We start from the raw sequence: 19,935 nt of genomic DNA on the forward strand, positions 1-19,935 counted from the left end.
CAACCTATTGATCGTCTGAGCGTGCGCCTCCAGCTCGGCTATAACCTCCTTTAAGTATATGGTCATAGCCTGGTCCTCCCGTAACTCTGACCCCTCTAGCTCGTTACCCTCCCCCAGTATCTTTCGCAGCTGATCCCTTAGAGTGTTGACCTGCATCTGCAGCTGTGCATCGTCCAAACTGTTTATCAGAGACGTTCCTGTGCTGAACGCTGTGGCAGCATCGTTGAACACCCCTCTCCTCTGTCTCCCCGAACCAACGCGACTGTTTGTATTAAATGTATATAACCCTACCCGACTCACATCCCCGTAACTTAGCTCGTAAAACTGGCAGAGCATCACTTTCAACAAGGCCTCGTAAAGCCTCTAAGTTTCTGCTGGACATCACCTGGGCAGCTGCACTCAGGTTAAATTCAAAATGACTGATGCTACCTCATAATGTACATCATGATAAAAGATCTTTCTGGTCGGGACCAACACTAACCCGTTTCTCGGTCCCGGTGTGGTGGCAGGACACCTAATCTCTGTTCCCTGTGCCTGTGGGGCTCTGGGCAGGGGCTTCCTCTCCTGTGCAATGAGTTCTGTGGCATTTACTATGTTGGGAGGGTCTGGGATCACACAGGAGTCCGAACTCTGATCCCATCCGATCCCGTACCCCAGAGTCCTGCCATTGCCACAAAAAGGCAATCGACACACCCGTCAGGCAGATCTGTTCTGACCCCCACACACACATAAATGCTCTGCTCCTCCTTCCACCACTTGTTCCAGCACACTTCCACTCCCCCATTCGTCCCCGTAATCTGTCGGTACGTGTCGCCCCCCAGTCTCTCACAGTCCGCGGATCTGTTACCCTTGGCCTGGTCCAACTTTCTCAACCACCACCACCGTCCCAAGGGAATGTGTCCCTCACATTTTAAACAAACGTGCTTCCCCTCGGTCGCCCTAACCCGTGTGGCTGTGATCTGCAGCTTGGGACACGGTATGGATGCTTCCCCAAATGTGAAACTGGTGTGGTTGGAGTATCTAGTCGAATTCAACCCCAACCACCCCGGCCACCTTCCCTCGTGGAAGTAAGCAGCCATCCTGTCCGTGACCCCTGTTCTACCCCTCGTGTCACGGTGGGTCCGTTTCCTCCTGTGTAGCCGTAGAGGATGGACACCTCAGTGTCTCCTCTCTCCATGTGTCCCGTTCCGACCAGAATTATGAGCACGCTCAGTCTTAGGGTTGTCTCCAGCTTACTTCTCCGGTTTCTTCTGATTTCTATATTAAGACAAACAGACAAAGCAACACCGCTCTGTGAGAGGTTTTTCCTCCACAGGTCTGGCTTTTGTTATTTACATATATTTATAGTTCGTTCCGCGTTATCGAGTCCCCTCGGTTAAAACCTCTCCAGCTGGGGCCTCTTGCGGCTCGCGGTCGGCGAGTAAGGAGGCGTCCACGGCACTCTAGGCCGTGGTATCCGACTGCTTCTCCTTACCACCCCGTCCTCCGGGTCATCATCATCGTCCCACACCATGGGAGGAAGACCCGCATCTACCAGGTTCATTATCATGCCCTGGTTTCTTCTTGCCTTTGTTTTCCCCTCCTCGGAATTAAACAACTTGCACTGGTTGATGTGATACCATTTCATGCGTTTTGGGAGTCTCACCGCATATACCATGGGGCTCGCTTTATCTACGATGTTATAAGGCCCCATGTACAGTGGCTCGAACACCCCTACGCGGGCATAGTTCCTGACCATTACCTGGTCTCCCACCTTCCACTCGTGGGTTCTCTGGGGCTCTAGCAACAACCGATTTTTCTGGTGCTGGCTCCCCAGGTTACTGGCTGCCTGCCAGTGAATCTGTTTTAAAGTGTCAAACAGATTCTGGACAAATCTGTCCTGGTTTACCTCCCTGACCTGAGCTTCTATGAGGACCGGCGCCAACACGTGGGGTGGGGTGCGCATAATCCTCCCGGTCATGAGTTCATGTGGGGAGTACCCTGTGCTTCTGGAGGGGCTGGCCCGGACACCCATTGAGACTAGAGGCAAGACCTCGTCCGATCTCTGCGGGAATGGGCTTATCTCCTTCCTCAGTCTTTCTTTCAGTGTTCGGTTCATGTGCTCCACAATCCCCGATGACTGGGGGTTGTGAGCCACATGCCACTTCCCTTGTATTCCCAAGAGTTTTAAGGTGGCCTGCATCACCTGCCCCGTGAAATAGCTCCCTTGGTCAGACTCCACGACCTGTGGCAGTCCCCATCGGGAAAATACTTCCCTCACTAGGATCCTAGCTGTCGCTAGTGCCGTGGCTGCTCAGCATGGGAAGGCCTCCACCCACTTCGAGAATACGTCCACCAGGACTAAGCAGTACTTGCTACCTGGGTAGTGGTCCGATGAAATCGACTTGCAGGGACCGCCACGGTCCCTCTACCCTCCTGGTGTGTCCTATGGGGGTTTTCTGCGCTGGGGATCGGGGTGGTTAGCTGCACACACCAAACAATTCGCACAGAAATCTTTGACTTCCTCCCTGAGATGGGGCCACCACCCCGCCCCCTCTACCCTTTGCCAGGTAGTTTCCGGCCCTGGGTATCCCGCCCCCAGGCCCCCATGGGCCAACTGGAGGAAGTCCTCCCAGTGCTGCGCTGGAACTATCTAATGATTCCTTTTGAAAAGCATCCCCTCCTTAACTGTGACGTCCGCTGCCCCGAACGGACCATTCGCCGTTCTCCCTTTTTACAAGGACGGCCTTAAGTACGGGATCCTGCGCTTGAACTTGTGTTAAGTCCGGGGCCAAAGCTACCCCCTGTGTGCCTCCCTTGTCCCAGATTGCTGCTACTGGACCTGCTCTCTACGGATCCCAGAATACTCCCTCCCTGGCCCCCTGTTTGGCCAGCTCGTCTGCCTTTTGGTTGCCCTCCCACCTGGGCTCTGTCTTTGAATGGGTTTTAACCTTGTGTCTGTAGTAATCTCCCCGGGTGCCTGTGACTTTTAAAATTCTCCCTAGCAACGGTGCTGTCACTAGGGGCTTCCCATCTGCGGACTTGAAACCGCGCCTGGCCCAAATGACCAAGTACTCCGTGCATGAATTGCAGGTGAACATGGAATCCGAGCAGATGGTATAGGGGGTGGGGAATTCGTCGGGGTGGGTAACCACGTACGCCACCGCCGACAGTTCGGCATGCTGAGCGCTCAGGGTGCTGGGGAGTTTAATGGCCTTCGCTACCTTAGCTGTGGGGTCATAAATCCCGCACCCGGTGAGACGCTCCCTGTTCACCACCGAACTGGACCCGTCTACGTAGATGTCCCGGCCTGTCGGGTGTATCCCGGCCCGGAATCCCACACCTACGTCCCACACCCCTTCTACAGTACATAGATGGGCAGACCCTGGGTAGATTAAATTGATAGCCAGCTTTGGCTCTGTCAACCCCTGCACTCTCAGATTCATTTGCGAGACCAATAAAGTTCAGCGAGCAATACGGGCACTGCTCACTGTTCCGTCCTTTATCCTCCCGTTTAACAACATCTGAGTGGGGGTGTGGTGAGTTAGTAAAGTTATCAGGGATGATGGAGTGCTTTACGGCCCATTGCGTGGCTAAGAGATGCCTCTCGCAGTTGGAGTATCCCCTTTCTACCTCAGTGAGAACCCTTGAGGAGTAGGCCACGGGTCGTAGCTTGCCGTGCCGTTCCTGGAGCAACACCGCGCTCAAGCTATCCCCGCTGGCTGCAACCTCCAAAAGGAATTCCTCACTACTGTTAATGGCTCCCAACGCGGGTGCCATCTGTAAATTCTCCTTGAGGCAGGTGAACGCTTCCTGGCAGTTCTGGTCCCACTCCCACTCGACTCCCTTGCGGAGGAGCCGAAGCAGAGGGGCTGCCGTGGCTGCGTAACCCTCTATAAAGTCCCTGCAGTGCCCTGTGAGTCCCAGGAAGGATCTTACCCCTGTTATATCCTTGGGGGCTGGTAACTCCAATCACTCGCTCACCAGCCCTCATGGCCAGCCCGAGGAATTTGACTTCCCCCCGACCGATCTGGGCTTTCTTTGGGTTCACTTTAAACCCGCAACAGCCTCAACAGCTCGTCCAGCAGTGGCCCGTGCTCCTCCCCCTCCGCGGAGAACAAAAGCAAGTCGCCCACATACTGGATTAGCTGGTTGGGTCGGCTGTAGCCTTTGAGTGCGTCGGCCATACACTGGTGAAATATGGAGGGGCTGTTGTGGAACCCCTGGGGAAGGCATGTCCAGGTGTACTGTTGCCCTTTAAATGTAAAGGCAAATTTGTGCTGGTCTTCCCATTTGACGGGAACCGACCAGAACCCATTGGAGATATCCAGCACCGTGAACGTGGTTGTGGTCGCTGGAATGCTCCCTATGAGGTCAGCAACAGCCACGACTGTGGGCGTGCAGGCTGGGATATTTTTATTGAGCACCCGATAGTCTACGGTGGCTCTCCACGACTGGTCGGGCTTCTTAACTGGCCAAAATGGTGAGTTTACGTGGGTGGCTATCGGCCTCAACACCCCCTGTTCTACGAGAGATCCCAGTGCCGTCTCTAAGTCGGCTTCTGCCTCTCTGGGGAAACTGTACAGTTTCTGTGGCCGTGACATGGGGTCCCCTTGCAACCTGACATCTACCCCTATCACCCTGCCACAGTCATGCTTGCGAGTGGCGAATGCGGTGAGGTTGTCCCGCACGTTCGCCTGATACTTGGCTGGGGTATTACAGACCAACTGTTCTAGGTCGTAATTCCCCTTCGGCTTCATAGTACACACACTATCCCTTCCTTCCCTATCTCTTGGGATCACTAGCACCTCCTTGGCTTTATCTTCATCGTACGTGAGCGGACACAGGTACTCAGGCTGGGCGCGTTCTAGTCAGGGTGGGGGGCATACAGGTGCGGTAGGTGCTTCACTGCTCACGGCAGCATCTAACTTGCCTTTGTCCTTCCCCATAGCCTTCCGTAGGATGGCCACCAGAAGCTCGAACGACTCGTTGGTTATCCCCTCTGCCTCTGTAACATGTGGCTTTTGCACTGGAGGACCCCCTGGGACTGGTCTCCCCCCTATGGGGAACGGGCAGTCTCGCCTCCAGTGTCCCATCTTCCCACACCCGAAACAAGTCCTAGACTTGTCGGTACTAACCCCTTCCTGTCGCCATTCCTTCCTATTACCCTCACTGGCTTTCATTTCGTGGACCCTTCCCTTTGGTTTGACCTCCTCCCCGGAATCGGCCTTAAAGGCTGAACTCAGCTTTCTGAGCATGCCTGCCTCCGTATTCGCGAGGTCCTCGGGGTCAAACCACGCTTCTGCCCTGACCCTGATCCTTGGCAAGCTGTTTGCCACAAGGACCCTGAGCCAGTGATTCCTGGGGGCCCCAATCAACTGCGCACGGTCGAGTGTCCCTCCAGTTGCCTTTACGTACACAGGCCATAGCCTGTCCGCGAATGCATCTGGTGCCTCACCGGCCAGCTGCCTAGTCCGTTCTACTTGTAAGGGCAGGTTACTCTGGGTATGTTCCATGGCCCTCAGGATTTCGTCTTTCAACCCCTCTGTGGTGCCCCCTCCCAGCTCTGTGGCTGCGGATAAGCTCTGATACAATCCCCCGTCATGGGAGAACAGCATCAGCCTGCTGATCTCGCCCTCACTACATCCGTTGACCCCCCACTATCTGTTCTACTTCCATAAAGTGAACTGAGGGGTCCCCGTCCCGTTTGAGCTTGGGCGTCCCTGATAGCATGGCTTGCAGCTGAGGGTTTGTGTACGGGACCACATAATTGCTCTGCATCGGGCCCTGGTCACCGCTTGGTGCGGGTGGACTGAACTTCTGCTGCTGCAGAGGCCCCATTGGTCTCGGTGGCGCTTCACGCACCGGTCAGACTTCCCTGTCCTGAGCCTTGTCATTAGGCTCCTGACCCTCCTTGTCCCAGTCTACCCCGGTTTCCCCCAGTGACATTAAACAGGCCATACCTCTGGCTCCGGACAAGGCTTGGGTCAATTTTTGGATCCTTTCCTTACATTGTCCATGATCTGCTTCCTCATAGCCTCTACTCCTGGCTACTTTATAAGCTATCTTTATATCCCTTAGCTGGCCCTCCAAGCTGTCAGCTCTCGCTATTAGCCTCGCATTTTCTTCCCATAGGGCCTGCTGGTTTACCTTGGCCTCTGTAACCTGACACTGTAGGTATTCAACCATGTTATGGGAGGTCTCTTCTTGCGCATGTCTTTCCTGCCTTTCCTCATGCAGTTCCTCTAATATTCTACTCCCGACTATCTCCCTCGCGTCTGACCTATCCTCAGACCCTTTAAGTTTGTTCCCTAGCTTTTCAACCCGCTCCCTGAGCAGTTGAACTTGCTTCTGCAGACACAGGAGCCAAATCGCTTTCTCCTTTGACTTCCTATGATCCTTGCTACCTGTCCACTCTGCGGCCCTATCCTGGGGACTCTCAGAACGCAGCATCTCCAGCACCCATGGCTGAGACACGTTAATCTTATTGAACACTTAGAAGGAAATCCTTTCCTCCATTCTGGGTCTCTTGCCCTTAAAACTATCCATGATCTGACACAAAACCTATCGTCCTGCCGCAGTCGCCAATCTCTGTAAGTGGTTTACTCGGGCGCAACGAAAACACACCTCTTACTACAAGTTCTGGATGATAGGGATCATATGGAACAGATCAGACTCGGACACCCATTTGGGCTCAACCGTATTGTGTTTAATAGGATTAACAATAACACTCGTAACAGTACAAAACAATACAACCCTGGCTTGTCCAACAAGCCATATCATGCTAAATTACCATGGTCTAATAAAAGAATCCTCCCATGAAATAAACTATCACAGGACCCCAGCACTGAACCCCTCTAAGGTTTGGTTGGGACTTACAATCACCCCCTCACACAGCTAAATGGCCTTGTGGATGTGTAGGCACAGGCAATATGCTCACCCTGATTGCCCGTTGTCTTGCTTGCAGTTTCTTCCTGTACGTCTCGCTCCTGGTTCCGTACAGCTGACGCAGTATCCAAGTTCCAGTTTGAGTCGAGGTCCGTTGATGAGGGATGAAGAGCAGCGCTCAACTTCTGGCAGTGTTCCATCGAGCTGAGCCCCACTCGGGAGACTCGCTGTAGATTGATGCCGAGGAGAAGAAAGAGCAGCCCCTGAACGGCTCCTGATATACCCAAAACCCATCGCCTTTTCCTGAACCAGCACTCCTCCGGAGTTCTGCTCCTCAGTGGGAAAATCCAGCCAGGGAATCAGCCTAACCTTTCGTTAAACATTGTGCGTGCAGGTGACTTCTGCGTTGATCAATTGAGCACATTCTTTCAGACAGATCAGTTCAGTGTCCCTGCTCCAGCATGAAGATTATGAGACTTCGCCAGCTTGAAAGGTGGGAAACATCTGAGAGATGAACAGCTCAGAGAGTAGACAGTCAAAGAATGGTGACGATTCTTTTTTCCACTCAATAATTACGTGTACCCTGACATAGTTTCAATGTCTATTACTTTTACTTTGCCAGATGCAACTGTCAATGAAATAAATATTTCGCAATGGGTTGAGTTGCCTTTACCCTACATTCCTCGATTTTAAAACTCTCATCCTTGTTTTCAAATCCCTTCCTATCTCTGTAACCTCCTCCAGCCTTACAACCCTCCGAGATCTCTGTGTCCTCCAATTCTGGCCTCTTGAGCGTCCCCGATTTTCTTCACTCCAGCATTGGCCTCCGTACCGTCAGCTGCCTAGGCCCTAAGCTCTGGAATTCCCTCCCTAAACCTCTCTGCCTTGCTACCTGTCTCTCCTCCTTTAAGGCGCTCTTTAAAATCTGCCTCTTTGAGCAAGCTTTTGGTCACTTGTCCTAATATCTCCTTATGTGGCTCGGTGTCAAATTTTGTTTGATAATTGCGCCTGTGAAGCACCTTGGGACATTTTACTACATTAAGGGTGCTATATAAATGCAAGTTGTTGTTGTTGAAGCTCAACACCATCCAGGACAAAGTGGTCCACTTGATGATGTCCCAACTATTGGATGCAATATTGTCCCGCCTCCACCAACAGCATATATGTACTATATATAAAATGCATACCCGTAATTTGCCAAGATTATTTCAACATCATCTCCTACGTAAGAAATAGGAGCAGGAGTAGGGCAAACGGCCCTTCAAGCCTGTTCTAATAATTAGTTGTACAGTCAGCTCCACTCAGTGCTTTACTTTTCCTGAACCAGTCACCCTCATTATATACCTTCTAGTGGCCTGGATTTTCCGCTAGGTTGCAGGGTTTTTTTCAGCGCAATTCGCCCAAAATCGGCCAAGCCAGACAAAAAGATTGTGGCATTTTAAGTGCAAATTCCGTTCAGTGCAAATCGAGTTTCCGCGATCTTTTGCGCTAGTGTATAAAACACCGCACTAGAAGCTGGCCCCGTCCACAAAACTGGCCAGTTTGAATTAATCATCATTGCGTGGTTCCGCTAATTGCGCCCGTTTGCGAGCCTTCGAGGAGGCTCTGAAAATTAAACTGATTCTTTTGGGCACAATGACACTAATAGGCACATTTTAAAAGCTTGTGAATATAATTTGTTTTTAATTTACTAAGAAGCTGACTATTGTACGCCAATATAACTGGCAAATGGTTGTGTATAGTTTCTTAAAGTCATTTTCATTCATTTAAAATTGGGTTACTCACAGGTGGTGGATTGACACTGTGATTAAAAATGCTTATTTTTGTGCTAAACCCACTTTCAGCTGTATTAATCAAACTGCAGAGTTACCACTCTTAAATACATCAAGGAATATTTTTTAAAGCAACATTAAAAAAAAATTATGTTTGAAAACGCTGCCCAATTGCACTGTTTCATGCCAGATTTTACATTCGGCAAAATGGAAATGAGTTTGAGCAGAAGCTTGAGAAATAAAGCTTCTCAAAACTAGTGCAATTTTGGGTGCAATTTGTGCCCGGACCGTCGATTGCACTCAAAGTGAAAACTCTACCCCTCTGTATATCATGTATATAACTACAGTTGACCTGAGACTCTGGTTCATTTCAAAGGAAGTTTAAACACACTTTCACTTTAATAGGTAATGTAATAATTGACAGACACTATAAAATTAAGTAAAAAAAAAGACATCAATGTTAATTGTTTCATCATGTGCTTTCAATGGTTTTTGTGCTGAACAAAACACTTTGTTCTGGGGTTCTGTTTTATATATATAATATATAGTTTCCAACCTAAAACAGTTAATTAGTTACTTATGACTAGAATGGGCAGTGATGACAATCAGCATGGATTTAAACACATTTATTGAACTATATTTCCCTTTATTTGGGGGTCTTTACCTGATCTTAACGTTCACCAGAACCCAATCTTTTGGCTTCATCATATGCACCCAAAAATAATTGACTAACAGGGTAAGGTGGAGAAATAATGCGAGCTTTTATATTACTAACTGAGCCCTGCAGTTATCATACTTCCTTGTTGAATCTTCACCAGCCCCACCTGGTCTTTCTGCTCCAACCAGAAGCTGACAATAACTTACTGGTCAGCAGTGATTTTGACATCAATACTGATCTGACCAATTGTATCTGGTTTCTGCAGTTCCAAAGGGCTGCTGTGTTTGTTATATATATATAATAATAATTGCCACAGCATGAAACGATCATACTGCAGAACTAGAATCAGAGTGGGCAATTCCTGCTTTGCTTCAAAAAAGTAAAATTACTTTGGCATTAACATTAAATCTTTTTCTTTTATTTTAGGCAACGGAAAAGGAATTTTACAGACATGAGGCTGAGGATGGTTTCGCTGCTCACTGCACTGCTCTGCATTGATGCTGCAGGTAGTTTCAATCATATATCATGTTTAGTGCAGTTTATTGCTGTGAAGTGAAGATCCTGGTTTGTCCAAGGCACCTTCCATACATGCTCACATTATTCTTGAACTCTAAAGATCTTACCAAGGTGATCATGACTTGAAAAACTTAAGCCTGCAGTTCTATTTCATAACAAGGTGGCTTCCTTTCAAACTGTCCGCCACTATGTGGGTATGACATCGGACCATAGGCTGCTGAAAGAAAGAAAGAAAGAAAGGAGCCTTGCATTTATATGGCACCTTTCACGACCTCAGTACATCTCAAAGCACTTTACAGTCAATGAAGTACTTTTGAAGTGTAGTCACTATTGTAATGTAGGAAACACAGAAATTTGCGTATAGCAAAGTCCCACAAACAGCAGTGTGATAATGGCCAAATAATCTGTTTTTTAGTGACGTTGAGGGATAAACATTGGCCTGGACACTGGGAAGAACTCCCCTGCTCTTCTTCTTAATGCCGTGGGATCTTTTATGTCCATCTTAGAGGGCAGTCAGGGCCTCAGTTTAACATCTCATTTGAAAGACGGCACTTCCGACGTGGCAGCACTCCCTCAGTACTGCACTGAAGTGTCAGCTTAGATTTTGTGCTCAAGTCTCTGGAGTGGGTTTAAGTCCACAATCTTCAGACCCAGGGGTGAGAATGCTACCACTGAGCCACAGCTGACACCGTAATCCTTATGTCTCACTATGATATATAGACTTGAATTGTTTAGATAGATGGTGTCAAGCAATTTTGGAAAGTAAGTTACAATGTAATGAGAAGGCAACTACAAAACTGAATACCAGGTACGGCAATTTACCCCAAAATATGCTATTCCTATTTACAGGCTGCACTGTTATTTTCATTTGTTGCAAGGTTCGATGGATATCTGAAGAGATGGCCATCGGTTCAGCTATTGAGCTTCACTGGCTGCAGGCTGACAGCTGTGCTGAAGACAGTGAACTCACGTCTATATATAGGACCTACTGACTGTAGAACTATAAGTTCACAGAATTTGCTTGGAGATTCTGGTCTTTGAGCCTATTAAATGTTCAGTCCGACAGCGCCGTTTAGAGAATAGAATAAAAATAGAATGGAGTCACAAAGTTACTAGTAACCCAGCTACCTATTTGAATTAGTGGAGAAGGTTTAATTTAAAAGCGGATATGAAAATATCAGCATGTTATTTGTGTGTATTTCCTTTTTTAACTCTTAATTCTGAATGTGTCATTACACTCACAAGGCAGTAACTGCTCCTTCAAGCTACTCTGTCCTTTGCTGTGTTAGTTTTACCCCAAGAGAGCTTTTATTTCCTCGTACTATTTCTGTTAGTCATTCGCCATAATATTCATTTCTTCATCGAGGTCCAGCTTTTCACTCAAATAGATTTATTTCTCTCTTCATCTTAGGTCAAATCATTTCTTTATATTACCAGTTTTCCACATTTAATTTTTCATTAAAATAAACACATCGGAAAATACATTGCCAAAGGGTTAACAATTCTGAATAATTAAAAGTATTGGAGTATGCCACATATAATAAGAAAAGGTGAATTCTATGTATTGTTTCCAAACTATGTAATTACTCTGGATTTGCTCAGATTAAATGCATACAGTTATATAAAGTTAGACCCCATTTAGAGTACTGCATTCAGTTCTGGGAACCTCACCTCAGGAAGGATATATTGGCCTTGGAGGGGGTGTAGCGCATGGGATTAAAGAGATGGTGGTAACTTGGGTATGTAATTGGCTAAGGGATTGGAGGCAGAGAATAGTGGTGAACGGATGTTTTTCTGATTGGCGTATGCAGTGGGGTCCCCTAGAGCTCGGTATTAGGACCACTGCTTTTCTCATTATATATAAATTACCTGAACTTGGGTATAGGGAGTACAATTTTGAAGTTTGGTGATGATACAAAAGACTTAGGGGTGATCTGAACGAAGTTTGTAACTTGTTGAAGGGAATAGATTGTGCTCCAGTTGACAGTTTGTTCTAATTAAATAAGTTAGGGAGGACCAGGGGTCACAATTTTAAGTCGTATAAGGCCAGATTTAGGTTAGATGTCAGGAGGTGGTTCTATTCCCAGAAAATAGTTGACCTCTGGAACAGGCTGCCATCTTGTGTGGTAGATACCAATTCACTGAATTACTTCAAGCAAGAGCTGAACTTGTTTCTGGCTGTGGCGGACATCACCTTTTACAAAAGGTAGGTACTTCAGGGAATTCAGGGTCAGAGTGATCTCCTGGACTAGTTTTGAACGCCTAGATGGGTCGGAGAGCAATTTCCCAGATTTCTTCCCCCAAATTGGCCTGAGATTTTAGCTGATGTTTCGTCTCTCCCAGGAGATCACATGGTTTTAGCTGGGGTGGACAGGGTACAGAAGAGGTTTACCAGGGTGATACCAGGGATAAGGAACTTCAGTTATGTGGAGAGATTGAAGAAGCTGGAATTGTTCTCCATAGAGCAGTGGAGGTTAAGAGCATAGAACATAAGAATTAGGACCTCGAGCCTGCTCTGCCATTCAATAAGATCATGGCGGATCTTCAACCTCAACTCCACTTTCCCACACGATCCCCATATCCCTTGATTCCTCTAGAGTCCAAAAATCTATCGATCTCAGCCTTAAATATATTCAATGATTCAGCATCCACAGCCCTTTCAGGTAGAGAATTCCAATGATTCACAAACCTCTGAGTGAAAAAATTCCTCCTCATCTCAGTCTTAAAAGGCCGGCCCCTTATCCTGAGACTATGCCCCCTAGTTCTAGACTCTCCAGCCAGGGGAAACAATCTCTCAGCATTTACCTTGTCAATCCCCCTCAGAAACTTATGTTACAATGAGATCACCCCTCATTCTTCTAAACTCCAGAGAGTATAGACCCAATTACTCAATCTCTCCTCATAGGACAACCCTCTCATCCCAGGGATCAATCTAGTGAACCTTCGTTGCACTGCCTCTAAGGCAATTATATCCTTTCTCATATAAGGAGACCAAAACTGTGCACAGTACTCCAGGTGTGGTCTCACCAAGGCCCTGTACAATTGTAGTAAGACTTCCTCACTCTTGTACTCCAACCCCCTTGCAATAAAGGACAACAAGCCATTTGCCTTCCTAATTGCTTGCTGTATCTGCATGCTGACTTTGTACAAGGACACCTAAATCTCTCTGGACACCAACATTTAATAGTTTCTCACCATTTTTAAAAATTCATTCCTGGGATTTGGGCGTCGCTGGCAAGGCCAGCATTTATTGCCCATCCCTAATTGCCCTTGAGAAGGTGGTAGTGAGCTGTCTTCTTGAACCGCTGCAGCCCACGTATTTATTTTTAAAATATTCCGTTTTTCTATTCTTCCTGCCAAAGTGAATAACTTCACATTTCCCCACATTATACTCCATCTGCCACCTTATTGCCCACTCACTTAACCTGTCTATATCCCTTTGCAGGCTCAAGTTTGTGTCCTCCTCACAGCTTACCTTCCCACTTAGCTTTGTATCATTAGCAAACTTGGATGCATCACACTCAGTCCCTTCATCTAAGGCATTAATATAGATTGTAAATAGCTGAGGCCAAAGCACTGATCCTTGCGGCACCCCACTAGTTACAACCTGCCAACCGGAAAATGACCCATTTATCCATACTCTCTGTTTTCTGTCTGTTAACCAATCCTCTATCCAAGCTAATATTGGCCCATAATTTCCGATAGGAGGCTTCCTGCGTGTGGATAAAGATTGCGGATAAACACAGCAACTATAAGCCAGTCAGCCTAATGTCAGTGGTGGGGAAACTTTTAGAGAGAATAATCCGGGACAAAATTATTTTGTATTTGGAAAGGTATGGGCTAATAAATGAAAGTCAGTATGGATTTGTTAAAAGCAAATCATGTTTGACTAACTTGATTGAGTTATTTGATGAAGTAACAGAAAGGGTTGTGGAAATAATCTACTCCCTTACCTGAGGGCTCCCGAGGTCTGGCCATTTCCGATCCTGGGCCTCTTCACGACAAAATGCGCAGGGCCCACGTATCCCAGGGGCACATGCGGTTCGCAAGCGTCCATGGGATCATGTGGGCCAGGCGAGCCAATGGGAGAAGAGAATCCCCCTTCATACTTTTGACAGGTAGACCAGATAGAATGGGGATCACTGAATAAAGACCTCAAAACATTAAATACATTTTTTAAAAACCATCACTTTTTAAAAATGAGTTAAAATTACATTAAATTAAATATTTTAAACAAAAGTTTAATTTTTTGAAAAAAATAATTAAAGTTTTTACGGGGCTAAAAATAAACTTACCTTTTTTTAAAGTATTTTTTAATTATAAATGAGTGAAAAAAAAATTTTTTTTTCTTACTTTTTTCAACTCTTTTGCTGGTAAAAGCAGGCCTTAAGGGATTTCAGCGGGCGGGGGTTCTGCAGAAAGCGGAACTCGCCCCCCGCAGAGGCCCTTCTCCAGGGCAGGCGTCCGATCTGTCGGAAATGCCAGTTTTCAGCGCATGCACTTCGCATGCTTGAAACCAGCATTTGCGAGGTCCCTATGGGTGTGTAGGGATCGGAAAATACGGGCCATTATTACCCCCAACCCTTATCTTGCATAGCAACCTTTTATATGGCATCTTATCGAATGTCTTTTGGAAATCCAAATATACTACATCCACTGGTTCCCCTTTATCTACCATGCTAGTTACATCCTCAAAAAACTCTAATAAATTTATTAACTACGATTTCCCTTCATAAAACCGTGTTGATTCTGCCTAATCATATTATGATTTTATAAATGCTCTGATCCCACTCCCTTAATAATGGATTCCAGCATTTTCCTGACAATTGATGTCAGGCTAACTGGTCTGTAGTTCCCTGCTTTCTCTCTCTCTCCTTTCTTGAATTTACATTTGCTACCTTCCAATCCACTGGGACCCTCTAGGGAAATTTGGAAGATCACAACCAATGCATCCACTATCTCTGCAGCAACCTCATTTAGAACCCTAGGATGTAGGCCATCAGGGCCAAGGGAATTGTCGGCTTTTAGTCCCATTAGTTTCTCTAGTACTTTTCCTCTACTGATATTAATTACCTTAAGTTCCTCACTCTTATTAGTCCTTTGGTTCCCCACTATTTTTGGTATGTTTTTTGGGTCTTCTACTGTGAAGACAGATACAAAATATTTGTTTAAAGTCTCTGCCATTTCCTTATTCCCCATTATAATTTCACCTGTCTCAGCCTCTAAGGGACCAATGCTTACTTTGGCTACTCTCTTCCTTTTTACAGGTTAAAGGGAGACTGAATATAAAGGGGAGAGGGATAAACACAGGAACTATAAGCCAGTCAGCCTAATGTCAGTGGTGGGGAAACTTTTAGAGACAATAATCCAGGACAAAATTATTTGGTATTTGGAAAGGTATGGGCTAATAAATGAAAGTCAGTATGGATTTGTTAAAAGCAAATCGTGTTTGACTAACTTGATTGAGTTATTTGATGAAGTAACGGAAAGAGTTGATGAGGGTAGTGTGGTTGATGTTATGTATATGTATGGACATTCAAAAGGAGTTTGACAAAGTACCACATAATAGACTTGTTAGCAAAATTAAAGTCCATGGGATTAAAGGGACAGTGGCAGCATGGATACAAAATTGGCTAAGGGATAGAAAGTAGTGTTGAACGGTTGTTTTTCAGACCGGAGGGAAGTATATAGTGGTGTTCCCCAGGAGTCGGTATTAGGATCACTGCTCTTTTTGATCTATATTAATGAACTGGATTGGAGTATACAGACCATAATTTTAAAGATTGTAGCTGACACAAAACTCAGAAATGTAGTAAACAGTGAGGTGGATAGTAACAGACTTCAGGAGGACATAGACAGACTGGTGAAATGGGCAGACGAATGGCAGATGAAATTTAATGCAGAAAATTATGAAGTGGTACATGTTAGTAGGAAGAATGAAGAGAGGCAATATGAACTAACTGGTACAATTTTAAAGGGGGTGCAGGAACAGAGGCCGGAATTTTCCGGGGGGGGGGTCAGCGGGCGGGATCGGTGATGGGTTGGGTCGGGACCCCGCTGTCAACCCGCCACCACGAGCCCTTCCCAAAGTCAGGACTGTCAGAGCTGAGCAGACCCGACAGGCAGTGGCGGGCGACCCAATTAATCTCATTAGCATCTAGTTGACAGATCATTAACAGGCTTTTTTAACTTAGCTTTTCACTTTAACTTCATGGCCACAGGAACCACACTGTTCGGGGACCACGTCTGTCAACCTGAGGCGGGTATTCCATGGCCATTGCTCCAGCTGATTACTTGACAGCTTCAAATGTACAGTAAAAGCTCCCACCTGACAGATCATCAGTTTCCTCAGCCACAAGTTGTATTCCAGTCCATTTCCAGCACAGATTCTGTAGGCTTTCCACTTTCCACTCTCTATCCACTCTCACCTCATTGGAAGAAATCTCTCACCCTTGACAGATCGCTTCTGTCATCTGTACTTCACCTGCCATCTATTCCATCAACATGGGTGCCATTTATACTGTCTCACCTTGGTCCTCAGAGTCCGACCACGATCAGCCCCAACACCAGCAGCACCAACAACACCAATCTTCTCCGCAATCACCTGATGCCCCCATAGAGTACAAAAGCAAGGAAGTTATGCTAAAACTTTATAAAATACTGGTTAGGACTCAGCTGGAGTATTGGGCTGGATTTTGCCAGCCCTGGGGAGGCGGGTAGGGTGGTGGGACTGTCGGGAAAATTGCAGAATTTGGGGGCTGGTGTCTAACCCGCCCCCAACCCGCCTCCATGCCATCTTGCCAGGGTAGCCGTCCCGCACTGGGTCCCATCTCCTTGGAGGCGGGAAGGGATTAAAGCCACTTAACTGCCTGTTAGCAGGTAGTTAACAGGCAGAAATTAGGATTTTATCCCCATTTTGCCCACACAAGTGCAGGCTTCCCGAAGCCTCCGAAACCCGCCAGGGTCACCGAGATGAGTAGTGGGTCTGTGGGGGTCTGTGGAGCCCAAAAGTGTGCTGTGAAGGTAAGTGATGGGTGCAAGTGTGGATAGGTGAGTATTTGAGGTAAGTGCAAAGTGTTAGAAAAAGTGTACTTACCTTTGTTTCTTCCTGCAGGCTTCAATCGGTGGGTATGCGGAGAGTCTCGCACCTCCGTGGTAGAGATGACAGATGGCCATTGCATTCTCCAATGCAGCAACCATCTAATTTCTACAAACGAAAGATGTTTGATGAGGTCTTGTATTCAAGACCTCATCAAACTACAGAGAATATCATTGTTTGACAGCTTCACAGAGCAATTCTCTGCAACTGGCTTTCCCACTGGGCGGGCTTAACAAGGTCAATCAAGGAAAAATAGCGTGGGTTGGCCAGAAGTTGATGGAGGCGGAACTGAAACCCGACAAGTGGGATTCCCGCCTCCAAAAGCTCCCCATTGGCAAAATCCAGCCCATTGTGTTCAATTCTGGGCACCACTCTTTAGGAAGGATGACAAGATTTTGGAGAGGGTGCAGAAGAGATTTACTAGAATGGTATCAGGGATGAGGGACTTCAGTTATGTGAAGAAACTGGAGAAGCTCGGGTTGTTCTCCTTAGAGCAGAAATGGTTAAGAGGAGATTTGATAGAGGTGTTCAAAATCAGGAACAGTTTTGATAATAAGGAGAAACTTTTTCCAGTGGCAGAATGATCGGTAACCAGAGGGCACAGATTTAAGGTGATTCGCAAAGGAACCAGAGGCGACATGAGGAAACATTTTTTTATACGAGTCATTGTGATCTGGAATGCACTGCCTGAAAGGGTGGTAGCAGATTCCATAGGAAATTTCAAAAGGCAATTGGACATGTACTTGAACAGGACTAATTTGCAGGGTTGTGGGGGAAAAAGCTGAGATATGGGGCTAAATTGGACAGCTCGTTCAAAGAATCGGCACAGGCATGACAGGTCGAATGGCCTTCTGTGCTGTAACATTCTATGACTCCATCTAGGCCATGTATGATTTCAGCTCAAGTTATTGGAGAATAGCGCCCCGGTAGTGCCTCGGGAGAAAAATTCCCCCACGCGCCCCGCAGCAGCACCGGGCGATGGTACCGACTGCTGCGGGGCTCGCGAACAGTGAGGCCAGCCTCTCGCAGGGCACCATTTAAAGGCTCAGTGGCCGGCCGACATGAAAGAAATCGACAATTAAAAAAAAAATTCTGAGAACCAGACACGGGCTAAATGCTGCGATCAGTCAGCCCGGCACTTAGCTAATCACACTGCACCCCCACACTGCGCTGCTCCTGCAGATGCCAAAAAAAATGCAGAGCTCGCGCCGGGGAACCCATTCCTTTAATTGAGGGAAGAGCCCCTGCAATGCAGCAGGATCGGGACATTCCCCACCTTTTGTACTCCAAAAGGCAAGTGGAGCGCTTGATTTAGCGTGCCATTTCCCTCTTGGAGCAAGAAATGGGAATTTCTCAAATGTTTGCAAAGGTTAGCGCCTGGCACTAACTTTTCAAACATTTTTGACTTAGCACCCCAAATGGCACTCTTGGGGAATTTCTCCCCCATAGTTTCATAGTCAGAAACTATATCAGAGCCTGTGTTCCATTCTAGTAAGCTGCTTTTTACCCTCCCCCCTTCCTTCATCTATTCATATTGTTCTCATTCCTGAAGGTCACAAGTAGCACTGCGGATTTCATCAAGTGCCTCCTGTTGCTTGACCTCCAAGAAGGGCATGTGCATGGAATGAATTCCTTGTTATTTTAGTGTACATGACTGTGACTGGTGAAACGTACTCTGCAGGAAAATTCAGAATCTAATGGCTTGTCAGAACTATAGAATTATGGCAAAAATATAAGACAGGACAGAATGAGAGATGCCCACAATAAGGTGGGAGCAATTGTTAATCACTCAACCATTGGTGGCCATGCCTTCTGTTGCCTAGTCCCTAAGTTCTGAAATTCCCTGCCTAAACCTCTCCGCCTCGCTACCTCTCTTTCCTCCTTTAAGACGCTCCTTAAAACCTACCTCTTTGACCGTTACCTGCCCTAATTTATCCTTATGTGGCTCGGTGTCAAGTTTTTTGTTTTAAAATACTCCTGTGCAGCGCCTTGGGATGTTTTACTACGTTAAAGGCGCTATATAAATACAAGTTGTTGTTGTTGTTGTTAGCTAGTAAATCTGTGGACCAATAATGAGATCTATTCAAAAAGGTATTAGTGAATTAAAAAACAAGTATATATCCCATGAATCACCTGGACCTGATGGCTTACATCCTAGGGTCTTGAGGGAAGTGGCGGTAGGGATTGTGGATGCATTGGTAATCATTTTCCAAAACTCCCTGGACTCAGCAAAGGTCCCGGCAGACTGGAAAACTGCTAATGTAACACCCTTATTTAAAAAGGGCAGTACACAGAAGGCTGGAAACTATAGACCGGCTAGCCTAACATCTGTGGTAGGTAAAATTTTGGAGTCCATTATTAAGGAGACAGTAACAGGACATTTGGATAATCATAATTTAATAGGCCAAAGTCAGCATGGTTTTATGAAGGGGAAGTCATGTTTGTCAAATTTGCTGGAGTTCTTTGAGGAAGTAACATATAGGGTGGATAAAGGTGAACCAGTGGACGTAGTGTATTTAGACTTCCAAAAGGCATTTGACAAGGTGCCACACAAAAGATTATTGCTTAAGATAAAAAATCATGGGATTGGGGGTAATATTCTGGCATGGATAGAGGATTGGCTATCTAACAGAAGGCAGAGAGTTGGGATAAATGGTTCATTCTCAGACTGGCAATCAGTAACTAGTGGTGTTCCGCAGGGGTCAGTGCTGGGTCCCCAACTCTTTACAATCTATATTAACGATTTGGAGGAGGGGACCGAGTGTAACATATCAAAGTTTGCAGATGATACTAAGATGGGAGGGAAAGTAGTGAGTGAGAAGGACATAAAAAACCTGCAAGGGGACATAGACAGGCTAAGTAAGTGGGCAGAGATTTGGCAGATGGAATACAATACTGGAAAGTGTGAGGTTATGCACTTTGGCAGGAAAAATCGTAGAGCAAGTTATTATCTTAATGGCAAGAAACTGGAAAGTACTGAAGTACAAAGGGATCTGGGGGTCCTGGTGCACGAAACTCAAAAG

The 19,935-nt window shown here is 46.6% G+C and overlaps 1 protein-coding gene across 1 annotated transcript in view; it reads left to right on the forward strand.

Annotated features, from left to right (window-relative positions):
* The first annotated feature begins 3,042 nt into the window (after nucleotides 1-3,042).
* The window catches only part of LOC147106172 (uncharacterized), a 55,650-nt gene continuing 38,757 nt past the window's right edge, over nucleotides 3,043-19,935 (forward strand). Inside the window, exons 1-2 of the mRNA XM_086009792.1 lie at nucleotides 3,043-3,096; nucleotides 6,947-7,016. Coding sequence (XP_085865918.1) covers nucleotides 3,043-3,096; nucleotides 6,947-7,016 — 124 coding nt within the window. The remainder of the gene's footprint in view (nucleotides 3,097-6,946; nucleotides 7,017-19,935) is intronic.

Source organism: Somniosus microcephalus, chromosome 16, assembly GCF_052327205.1.
Source record: "Somniosus microcephalus isolate GS21.2 chromosome 16, FLI_Smic_1.0, whole genome shotgun sequence".
Classification (NCBI taxonomy): domain Eukaryota; kingdom Metazoa; phylum Chordata; class Chondrichthyes; order Squaliformes; family Somniosidae; genus Somniosus; species Somniosus microcephalus.